At 33.2% G+C, this 12,532-nt stretch overlaps 1 protein-coding gene across 1 annotated transcript; it reads right to left on the bottom strand.

Moving 5' to 3' along the window:
- Window positions 1-2,640: 2,640 nt before the first annotated feature.
- Window positions 2,641-10,481, bottom strand: LOC111370661 (homeobox protein SBH1-like). Its single transcript, XM_022992481.1, has 4 exons — window positions 9,655-10,481; window positions 9,105-9,342; window positions 6,410-6,657; window positions 2,641-3,009 (listed from the first exon to the last, which is right to left on the bottom strand). Exons 1-4 carry the CDS (start codon window positions 10,000-10,002, stop codon window positions 2,812-2,814), a joined length of 1,032 nt encoding a protein of 343 aa, XP_022848249.1. The 5' UTR covers window positions 10,003-10,481; the 3' UTR covers window positions 2,641-2,811.
- Window positions 10,482-12,532: the final 2,051 nt, after the last annotated feature.

The raw sequence follows: 12,532 nt of genomic DNA, 5'->3' as shown, positions 1-12,532 counted from the left end.
TTAGTTTAGGGCAGTGTAACCCAAAAAAAAAAAAAATGTCAAAAGCAACAATTAAATTTATCATATATTTTATAGAATTTACAGCTTTTATCAATTCTACAATTTTATATTTCATCAAAATCTTTTGTCAAACAATAGCAAATTAACCAAATTCGATGTTAGGTTTGTCTAATAAAGAGTCAGGAGTAGCACGTGGATATAACTAAATAAATAATTCTCAATATTTATATTGTTTTGTTTTTGTCGTAAATATAAGGAAAATATATATATATAAATTGTTATTCTATTAGTCATGTTTGGTTAGACTAAAAATTATATTTTTATTAAATTTAGATGAAAGTTCATAAAATGTATAATTAATAAAAACTGTGAATTTTATAAAATGTACAGCTAAAAATGGGTTCGTGGAAAAATAAATTTAAAAAATTATAATCAATAAGAAGATAATTTTCTTATTATCGAGAAAATTAGTAAATGCATTGAATACAAAGAATAGCAATCAAAATAGATACAGCTGTTAGCCACATAACTGACATGGTCACAATACCGGTCATCACCATCAGTTGAAATCTTTTTTTGCTTAATTATTAGACCATCGGATTTTTTTAAGAATGCGATGGAGGAAATCGTAAAATTTCGAAGCATGTCGCAGGTTCAAATTTTTGTCTGATTTAAGCAACGTTTCTTTTACCCCTATTATTTAAAATTACACTTGTCCGTTTGATTGTAAAAATTGAACTTGTCTGTTTGATTGTAAAGATTGAATTTGGGTGAGAAGAAAACGAATTTTAGGAAATTGAATTGTCTCAAAATTATTTTTCTAGGAATTGTCAATTATTGTGTTTAATTGGTATAATTTTACTCGTGAAAAATGTTGAAATAAAAGTTTTTTTTAGTTCGTTTAACTTTGTTTTACATGAAAATTGTCAATTAAAGAGATAGATTTTACTAGTATTGGGAATAAAATTTTTTTTCATTGCCAAAAAAATAAAAAATATTCAAATGAAATTATCTAACTTTTAGTGTTTGTTTGACTTTGTTTTACATGGAAATTGTCAATTAAAGAAAAATATTTTTTTATAATAATTCTTAAAATTTATTTCCATTGCCAAAAAATAAATAAATAAACGAAAAAAAATTGCTGCAGTAAACCCTCTAAAACATGGAAAGAGTCTATGTGGCATGAAAATATGGAAAATGAATTTCAAGGAAATTTTTGTCAATCAAAACACCCAAAAAATGGAAAGTTGAAATTCCACGCCTATCAAACACACTCTTAGGTTCTTAACTTAATCATTCTGAGATCCCATAGTCGAACTCACTATCAAATATTCAATAGAAAAAAATAAAAAATAGTAAGATAATCAATATCTGTATTAGTTTGTGTTTGGCACAATTTAATTAGCACAAACACACTACAACCATCATAAATGGTGAGGACAATTTAGATTTTAGATCTGAACCAAATTTGAAATCACTAGAATTTTCTTGTACTATTTGGTTTTAATTTTAGTGATTTTGGAAGGTTGGGATGGTTGTGGTGGTGATGATTCATGACGAAAATGATTAGTTTTTGTGTCGACATCAGCAAGGAAATATGGTGGAATGAACGACATTGATTGGAGGCCATTAAAGTGATCGTGCAGGTTGGTTGTAGCGTGAAAATGAATGTTTCAAGCGGTAAAACCAATTATAATGGTGTAAAATTGAATGTTACAGACGGTGGTGACAACAATGGTGACGGCTACAATGATAATGGAAATTGGATGCAACACGTAACACACTGTATCATAAGAGGTGAATGTGATGAACATAGGTGGTGAGCATGTTGTTACATAGGGTCTGTTTGAGCCACATTATTGCAAAAAAATATATTCTTAAATAGTGATTTGATATTATTTTAATTACACATTTTTCAATAAAATAATATTACAAGCAGATCAAAAACTTTTCCTTATTTTTTAACCGCACATTTTTCATCAATACACTATTCAAGAATGCATTATTACCAAAATAATGTGGCTCAAACACCCCCATAATTTTAGAAATGAGAGATGTTATTCATAGTTAATGACTGCAATAAATTATGCTACACAAAAAGGATTGATGACAGAGAGAACACGTGTCAACATTTCATTGGACATTTTGAAAAAAAAAAAAAAAAATATAGGATAGCCCCATAGATGTTGCCAACGTAGCCACCTATCACCTACCATGTCCCCAAACCCTGTCAAAGCAACAAAACTCGACTACAATAGTCATTCTATAATCTATGAAGACTTGTTATTTGAAATATTAATGTCATTTGAAACAACGAAATTACAAAAAACTAATATTTCAAATAACAAGTTGTCACGTAACATGACTACTGTAATTGCTAACTATGAATAACATTATTATTGAAACAGTGTACAAAATGCATTTAAAAAAAATAATAAATTGCAGTAATAATATTTTGAGAATAAAATTTTTCTAAAGGTGTACTTTAAACTACTAAAGTTTTTGTTTTTAAAGTACAGCTCCCATAAGATAATAGCAAATAGGCCCAGGCCCAGCCCAACAGAGTAAGCTGCCCCATTTGCCATCATATAATATGTAGTACGCAACAAACGAAAATAAACCTGGACGAAACGATGCCCGTAAGATAAAGAAAATTAAACACTTCAAATTAGGGGACAGAGATCCTTGTCCAGGTTAAATTATTATCACCCGAGATGACATTCACATGCTTACAGTTGTGCATGCAAATGCAAACTACCTATAATACTACGTTACACATACATTAATTTGTTTGAGTCCGATGAAATCATACTACTGATAATTCTCAGAGAAGCGTTCGTCCATAGGAAAAGCGTTGTCCATGTAATAGCGAGGATGTGTGGCGTCCATCACAACAAACTGCATATCTTCCGAAGGTTTCCAGTGACGTTTCCTCTGGTTGATGAACCAATTGTTTATTTGCCTCTGGTCCAGACCAGTCGATTCAGCAAGCTCCAGTTTCTGGGATTCCTGTTTGCAGTTAGACAGATTGAAACAATTAGAACCACGAAGTTCTTTAATTATGCGCCAATGCATAATTTTCAGAAATCAACGTTGGTAATTAACAAACGGTAGCACATATATGAAATAACTTTACTAGTAATCAAGATATAAGCACTATTCGGATTCTTTCGACCAAGATTCAACATTTTCGATACATGAGAGAGTAATGCAAGATAAAGTGCGGTCAAGATACACCGGTTCAGATTGCCCCATAGAAACACTCGTAAACAAATGACGTTGGCACTGGAAGAAGAGTGACCGCTAGAATAAGAGCCTATCGTTAAGTCGAGTATAATTGAAGATAAACAAACATTAGAGTGACTTTGTTTCACACCAACAAAAAATATATATATATCTGTTGGGATAAGAAGATGATACCGGATTAATCCATTATCACTTTGTTGAAAGATATAAGATATTATAGCCCCAATATGAAGTGATTGATTATAAGAACTCAAAAATAAAATAATTTGCAAAGAATGAAAATTTTATTATAATATAGAAAAAGAATAAAAAGACTTTGTATTTATTATTATTATTTTAACTTGAAATGAGGCTAAACCACCCAACTAAATTATAGAGAAGTGCCAAATATAAATAATGAACAATTCAAACCCTAAAAGTAGAATTGCAGATGAAATAGAATGCCCAAAAATTTTGTTATCTTGGATCTTTTCAACTCCAACATGAATTTCAACTCCCAATTTGGTTTTCAAATAGAACTTAAACTAGCATTTATCAAATAGACTATAAATAGGAATTCAAAAGCATTTCAAATAAAATTCTTCTTAAAGAGAAAACTTCCAATTATTTTCATCAAAAAATTCAAGTAAAACCAAATTCTAACAACCTCCACCCCGACACGACTTCCACTGCCAAAAATAGAAATAAAAAAAAAAAAAAAATCTCCACCTGAAAACAAGTTCCACTGCAAGAAATAAAGTTAAGCTCTAATGAAAAACACAAACCAACTTCTCCAAACAAAAAAATTTCAACTAAAAATATTCTCCACCTATTACCCCAACTAGAGCAAAACTCAATAACTGAGTATTAACAAAATTTCAAGTAATACCTTGAATACCAAAGTTACTCGAATCACGAGCAACTAAATCAAACATGATTAATAATCACCAAATAAGGCTAAAACAAGCCTTGTAATAGAATCATCACAACTAAACGCATCAAAAGAAAGATCTTAGCTAGAATCAACACCATTAATCGCATTCAAACCATCAACTAAATCAGCAGAATTGCACCTATGTCGAGTCTTATGGCCAAAGATTGATCCGTTACTAGCAATTAAATACAATAACACCTCGATAATGGTGGCAAGGCAAATTTATCTATTAACTTCTAAATTCAATTGAGATGTATTCTTTAAAGAGACTCTAAATTAGACTCCGATGGCACAAAATCCAACTCCAATTCCACTTGAGTTCTTTAAATATGGTAATTGCTCTGTATAATACATCGAGATATATAAATGGGATCTTCAGTACCTATATCAAAATAAGAGCTCCTTTACTAACCATCGAGACTTCACCTTCAACAGTATATCTATTACCCTTTTGAATCAAGAATAATTAAGGAAATAAGACTTTTCCTCAGATCTGGAACATCTCGCCGCATCAAGTCTTCTAACCGTCCCGTCAAAACATCTTTATGTTAATTTGGCATATACCAGCTATCCAATAAGGTGTATTATTATCAATCATCACAGCACCTTTTAAAACTTCATATGTTGAAAACAATTTCCAATTGACAAACATATGAAAAGTGCAAGCTGTGTTAAGAATTCAAGCCTCGTCAGGTTCGGAATTGTAGTCAGGCATATGTAAAAGTTCACCATCACTCAATACTTCTCCTAAAGTTTCAAATTGATGATTTGCAGTCAATTTTGATTTACTCTACACTTACAACAATCATTTATCAATTGTCCATTTTTCCTACAATAATTACAAAATTTGAAGTTAAATATTTTACTTGCCCCTTACACGACCACTGTCAACAATGAGGCCATCTGCATGACCCTCAGATGATATAAGATGCTTCATCTTCTCATTTGAACATAAAACATCATAACTTCTTCGATGGTGAGAGTATCACAACTATAAAAAATCACGTCTCTAGAAGACGTACGATGCGACAATTAACACAATAAAACCACTTGCGAATCTTCATCAAATGACCTCCAAAGTCTCCAAATCAGCAATGATTTCTTTAAAAGCAACTAGGTGATCCTTAAGAGATGTACCTTCTATCATACGATAAGAATATCAATGTTGCTTGAGATGCAAACTAGCAAGACTTCGTCAAGCATAATTGTTCAAATTTTAACCATAATGCAGTTGCTAACTTCTCTTGCAAAAGTCTTGAAGAATAATATTTAAAAGATGATGTATTTGAGATAGAACCTTTCGATCTCTCTATTGTTTCTCCTCCAGAGTCCAACTTGTGGGCATCTTGTCAAATTTCAAAAACGCGTCGTCCAAATCTATCTGTGCAAGTACTGCTCACATCTTTACCTACTACAATGAGAATATTGTATTATACTACAAAGTTGCCATTACGAGAAACCTCGATTTTCCCAATAATTTCAAAACCAAAAGCTTTGATGCTAGTTTGTTGGGAAGCAAAGATGATACCAAATTAATCCAATACCACTTTGTTGAAGGAAATAAGAGATTATAGCTACAATATGTAAAGGGAGTCATGTCCTAGTGAATCGAGGGCCCTTCAAGCTTAGCATACCGTATGGAACCATCGTCAAGTAATTAATCACAAGAACACGAGTAAAATAATTTACAAAGAATACAGATCTTATTATAATATGGAGAAAGAATAAAAAAAAATTACGGTTATAATTTGTCTAATTTGTAATGAGATTAAACAACTTAACTAAATTATAGAGAAGAGCCAAATAAATATAGGAAACAATTCAAACACTAAAAGTAGAGTTGTAAATAAAATAGAATGCCCAAAGGTATCATTATCTTGATCTCTTCTAGTCCAACATAAATTCTAACTTTCAATATGGCTTCCAAATAAAACTTCAACTAGAATTTATTGAATAGACTTTGAATAGGATTTCAAAAGCATTCCAAATAGAACTCCTCTTAACGTACACTTTAATTAGAGCTCTCAATTATCTTCGACAAAGAATTAAAATCATACCCAAAGTTTAACAATATCAATAAATTCACCAAATAGCAAACATCAGCTATAATTTCAAATAAGCAGGCACAATGACCAAAATTCTAACGAAAAAAAATAAAAATAAAATCAAAGTAATGCTATAAGCTCTCATAATGAACCAAGTAGATTTATACTAAAATTGATGGAGACGATGAGATTATACAATACATACCGAGGGATACGGCCATTTATAATGATTGCTCCACCAATCCAATAGTTTTTTCCTAGCTTCTTTCGGTAGCTTTCCCTTCTTTGTTTTCTTCATAAATTCCTGCTTTAGGCTACCCAAATATCCACTGTATTTGCGCAACAACTGACCTTTCAATTCCCTATCTTCTGCTTGAGGATTTACGACACCATTATTCCCATCAATCTCTTCTCCAAAAGATCCATTTATATCAACAGCTTCGTCATAGGCCACTGACAAAACAAACGGAGCTTAAGCATCTTGGCATAGGAATAAATATATTATTAGCACATGCAACATTAATTATCTAAAAAGCCTATTTAAGCACCAAAAGCAAATGCTACAGCCAATTTCCTTAGAAAGTTATATATATATATCACTTAGCAATTGAATATTTTTAACTTACATAGCTGTCCACCTCACAAACTATATAGAATAATTATATGCGAGTCAAGAAAACAGTTTCTAAACTAAAGGTTCATTTGATACCAATTTTTTTTCAATAGAGAATGAGAATAATGCTATAGGTACGATTGTTTAATGTCCACTAGAACATCCATGGATTTCAAAAGGAGATTAAAAAAAAAATAGTTCAGAATTACGCCCATGTTTGGTTTTGATTAAAATCTTTAATCAAATTTTAATCTAAGTCAAAGTCATACAATCAATATTAACAACATGAAAATCAATTAAAAGTTAATTTTCAATGTAAGAATGGTAGTCCACACTTTCCAATGGCCAAGTGAGAGTTAAAAGGGAAAACCCAACGAGCAAATGGCCTTTCTTTCCACATAGTCGGGTTTAGGTTAATAACTCTACATTAGTCCTGCTGCAAATTTGGAGGCTAATACACAAATTGCTAAACTCTATCCATTTTGTATTACTTTAAAAAACAAGGTTTCTAAAAGTGGAATGCAAAAATAGGGCAAAGGAATCTTATCAACAAATATATAATGAAAAATCTACGATGAGTAAACTTTGAGATCATGTGAAATTTGTCTTGTATATATACACCTGACCAAATATTTCATCGTTGTTTCTCAACCCGTAAAATACTTAAATTAGAAATGATCTACCTACATAGAATCATCTCCAATCCTATTGAGTATCGAGGATTTCTTTTACAACTCTAGGCATATCCGTCTCTCTATGCGAAGTTGACGAAATTAACGATAATGTCTCGAAAAGATGCTGGCTCGTGAAGCTATATGGGGTAATTCATGCAAACGCGATAAAAATGAAAATAGCGATAAATCACAGCAGAAAAAAGGTAACCAATTTACCTTAAGTGGAAGAAATATAATGACTTGAATAGTAGGAAATCCACATATTTTCAGGCAATGAATTTTTAACTTAAGGGTGTACTTGTGCTGATAACTTCATCCAAAGAAAAACTTGATCAACTGTTTGATTTAGAGGGAATAGAGAATTTGATACATAGCCTAAGGAGTTATACACATTTCTCTTCTTGTGTGGCACAAGTCTCCATTAAAACAAATGAAATTAAAGTCATTCGGCAAAGAAATGTAGCGGCAACAAAGATATTAAGATCATACCTCCAGCATAGAGTGTAAGATGAAAATTTAATTTGGGATAAAGTACAAATTAGCAGCCTAAAAATTGAAACCCCTAAGATACCTAACTCAATAGTTAGTGGGAAATGATAAGTTAAAGGAGTTCATCAAGCAACGTTAGACATAAAACGTCATTAAATCTCACTTCCTTTCTTGTTTCACTCTTAATAAACACTTTCAAGACCTGGTAACATTCAATAATGCAGATTATCCGCCTCAATTAATTACAGCTTTGGAAATACAAGGATAACTATTCAGATAAAATTTCAGGTCTCCTAGCTTTACTGATGGAATAGTCAGGAACTGATCAATACGTTCAAGGAAAGAATGGCGTAATTACAGAAAGCACGCGAGTATTTCCACAAATGTTAAAAGCATGATGACCTGGAAACATTTTCTCACTAACTTAGATAAAACGTTATTGATGATAAAATAATATTCTTCAAATTACAAATTACTGATATTGTTCAACCTAATCCGTCAGACTTTGCTTTCCTCAATCTGTAAACCCTAAACAGCAGACAAGATGGGCTTAATACAGTGTTAATTTCACTGTTTATTTGGTTGAATGAGCACCGAATGTTACATAAGTAGAGTATCCAACTTTATTCAAGCTGGAGAACTATTTAAATAATGTGTACGAAAAATGTTATATATTTCTAAAAATAGAATGAACGATGTGAGGAGTCGAAAAGGCATTGCATTATTAGATACAAATATCGAGAGCAAATCAAAATAAAAGTAATTATTACAGCTTTTTACAATTTTAACCCGCTGCTAAACTAGATTAAAGAATTTAGGCAAAAGCTTACCCTTGAAACAGTTTCAGGCGTCTAATAGTCAAAGCTAAAGAAATAACAAAAAGAATCCCAAAGGAAGTAAGAAGTTGAACAAGAAAAATGAAAAAGGCAATGGAGGAAATGCATCCGAAAACAAGTTCGGTGAACAGTAAATCAAATCTCCATCTTGGAAACCTGCACATGCAGGTCTAACATATAACATACCCAACAAAATCAAGAAACAGTGAGATCTGAGAAGAACATATATATAAATATCAACCATTGAGGGATAGAGGGAGAAAGAGAGTTTGAGAAAGAATTCATCACCAGTATCAGAGGAGAGAGAGAGCGCTTTGAACTGGCACTCAATTCTTGACAGGAAAAGCATGGCTTCCTTGAAGGGTTTAGAAAGTTCTTGCTCGTATTTTGTGAGCATTTCACAGTACGCCTCCATAAATTGGTCAAGCGCCGGATCTTCACCCACACTACTTGATTGGCTACCCATTGCGGCAGCTGACGCGCATGCTTCCTCAAGTTTTGCCACTACTTCCGGTGGTGCTCCTATCTGCATAAATAGTCCCGAGTAATCAGTTCCACAGAGTTTTTCAACAAGGAGTATAACCCAGTAAAAAACGCTCTCTAACAGCATCGCTAGTAAGAGCTTTTCTTACGTACTTTTTTCCTTGACTTCATTCAAGAGAAATCGCTGTGGTAAAGTATTAAAAATTAGGGATTCTCTCTCTCTCTCTGTGCACCCCCACACTTGCATAAAAAATAAGTATTTTTACATCACCACACATATCCTTGAAAGAATGAGAAGAATTACAGGACGAAAATGTATAATTTGACTCTTGAGTTCCTCGGATATTATTTTTACCTTCTGACAGTTAACATAGGCAGCCAAGAGACGGTGGTAATGAGGATGAGCCATGATCTTTGCTTTGACAACGCAGCTTTCTCCGTCGTCGTTGGTATTACTCTCCATAAGATAAAACCCAGTGCTCGTACTATTGTAATTTTCTTCAATCATCATAGAAGAGCCACCGCCGCCGTTATGCCGATTTAGGTCTCGGCTGCTGGGGAGAGGAAGTGGAAGAAACAGCGTATTGCTGCTGACTGCATGAGGATAAGGGTGAGAAGTCAATGGCGGCATCATCATAGATGGAAACATCCCATTACTGTTTTCTCCAAAAGATATCATTCTGGAACCGCCACCACTCTCCATTTTCAACCTCTGCAGGGGGATTATGTTTTTTAACAGAATATCCTGTGTTTCTTTCTTTTTGAATGTTTCCTAGTGGTCTCCCGACTTTTATGCTTACTGATTTCAGCCTTTATACAGAAAGGGCTAAATAGTTGTCGTCAGTTTATGAAGAGTTATAATGGGGGGTCTGAGAAAGTAATCTGTTCAGGGTTTTTTTCCAACTGGAAACGGGGTGTTTTATCTATCTATGCAGAAAAAAAATGAAAGAAAAGTGGGAGTGAGAAACAGAAAGATTTGCAGAGTACACGCGATCTTTGCAGAGGTAGAAGGAGGAGGGGTGGCTGTGTTATCTTTGAGCCTCGTTGTGTAAAGCTTTACTTTCCGAATGAAAACTCTCTCTCATATTTCTTACGCTGCCACTGAAACACTGCCATTACTGGCAAACTAGAGAGAGAAATAGAGAAATATTTCTTCGTAGAGGGAGAGAGAGGGTTGAGAATTCAGAGAAAGATAAATGAACGATCAAATCGAGGATGTATTGTATTGTATTGTATTGTATTGTATTGTATTGTGTAGTGTAGTGATGGATGATTGGCTTGCGTGGGGTTGGGGAGTCAGTGTTTGTTTTTGGGGCACGGTACTGCTCCTACTGATATTAGCTATTTGTCCACTAATCAATTATTCTCTCTTCACATAATTGCCTTCTTCTCTATCTTCCACCATGATTGGGCAATTTCGTATTGAATGCTTCAAATCTTTGTAAGTGTCCGTTTGATTGTAAAGATGAAATTGAATTGCTTAAAAAACAAATTTCAGGGAATTGAATTGTCTAGAATTGTTTTCCTGAGAATTGTAAATTATTGTGTTTGATTGGTGTAATTTTTCATATAAAAAATGTTGAAATAAAAGTGTTTTTTAACGTTCGTTTGACTTCGTTTTACATGAAAATTGTCAATTAAAGGGAAATATTTTTTACAATAATTCTTAGAATTGGTTTCTATTACCAACAAAAAAAAAAGACAAAAAAAAAAAAAAATTAATCGCTACATTAGGGTGGAATTTGAATTCTCACCATCAAATTCCACTAAAACAAGGAAAATACCAAGTTCCAAGAAATCTAAGAAATGCAATTCCATGAAAAATATAAGGTACCAAATACCAAAAGTTGGAATTTCCAATTCCAATTCCAATTCCATCTTTTTTTTTTCCATTTCCATGCTATCAAACACTCCCTAATCTTATACCTTATGACTGATTAACTTTTTTTACAACCAAGAATCATTATTTTAATTCAAATCACCTTCATCGGGTGGGTGATAACAATGCAATGAATCTAAGCATTGACAAGAGGACCACGAATAGCAAAAATAGGCAAGCTCGACTATCACTGTACTCCCGTCGTGGGTATATAGTAACAAAGACCATAACATACCTCAATATACAAGGTAAGAATGTTCAATGAAACAAATGCATTAGGAGCTAAATGTAAGTATCCTGTATATATGTAGATAAGCTTTGAACAAGGCGTTAGCATTCATTCTTTTTTCTAACGACGATGATCCAGCCTCTTCATGGAAATATTAACCTTTCTCATAGGCCAAGGCATCTAACTCTTCTGTAGAATAGTAGCCCGCAACCTTTATCGACCAAGCTGCAACTACGTTCCCCATATGATCTCGGAGAATAGCCCCAAAGGCAATCATGCCATTCTTCTCTAGCACAATAGCGTCTTAATTCATTTTAGTGACACTCATCCTCAACTGAACCCAACCTTGCAACATTTGCTCTCCTGTTCGCCTATCATCACCCATCCTCCATGTTGGAAGTAAGTGGTAGTCTCAATCAATAAATCTTCATTCCTCTTTCGTCCCCTCATGTAAAACACTATGTGCTCTTCCAATGGTATCCATAAATTGAACTCACCTAGCAATTTTTTTTTCCTCAATCAACCTCAAAATTTGCCACCAACAATTCCCAAGTTTCCATGTGAAGATAATGGTTCGCAACACCCACCAACAAGCCCTTTGCAAAAACAAGCATCACTGTTGGGCACCAAAAGAGTTAATAGCTCAAATGATTACTGAACTTTGCAAAAAAAAAAATTCACGGCGTTACTGAATTTTGTAAAAGGTTATCACGGGATCACTGAATTTTAAAAATTATCATATTCATCACTAAACTTTGCAAAAAGTTTTTCTGAAATAAACTTTTTTGCAAAGTTTAATGATGAATAGAGTGATTTTTAAAGTTCGGTGACCGCGTGTAAATCTATTACGAAGTTCAATGATGACTTGAGTGATTATAAAATTCAACGACCTCGTGAAATTTTTTTGCAAAATCCAGTGACCATTTGGGTTATTAACCTTACCACCAAAACAAAGCATGCGTTATATTTTAATAGTCCTTGCTCAACACACATTCCAAATAGCAAACCACTCTCCCACGAATAAGATTGGATTCAGTAGGGAGGTCATCATGAAAAGTCCTCCATAAGAACAATCGTACTTTAGGGGGGAATATCAAGCCTTCATAACCCATTCCGCCAATTCTG

Source organism: Olea europaea, chromosome 21 (genome assembly GCF_002742605.1).
Source record: "Olea europaea var. sylvestris chromosome 21, O_europaea_v1, whole genome shotgun sequence".
Classification (NCBI taxonomy): Eukaryota; Viridiplantae; Streptophyta; class Magnoliopsida; order Lamiales; family Oleaceae; genus Olea; species Olea europaea.
Note: the sequence above shows the minus strand (reverse complement) of the source record. Positions and strands in the feature narration are given on the sequence as shown.

Excerpts from the sequence above, each read along its gene's own strand:
- LOC111370661 (XM_022992481.1), bottom strand. The coding sequence starts at position 10,002 with ATGGAGAGTGGTGGCGGTTCCAGAATGATATCTTTTGGAGAAAACAGT. Across the intron at positions 9,343-9,654 it reads CCTATGTTAACTGTCAGAAG|ATAGGAGCACCACCGGAAGT; the intron begins GTAAAAATAATA and ends CTATTTATGCAG. Across the intron at positions 3,010-6,409 it reads ATAAATGGCCGTATCCCTCG|GAATCCCAGAAACTGGAGCT; the intron begins GTATGTATTGTA and ends AACTGCAAACAG.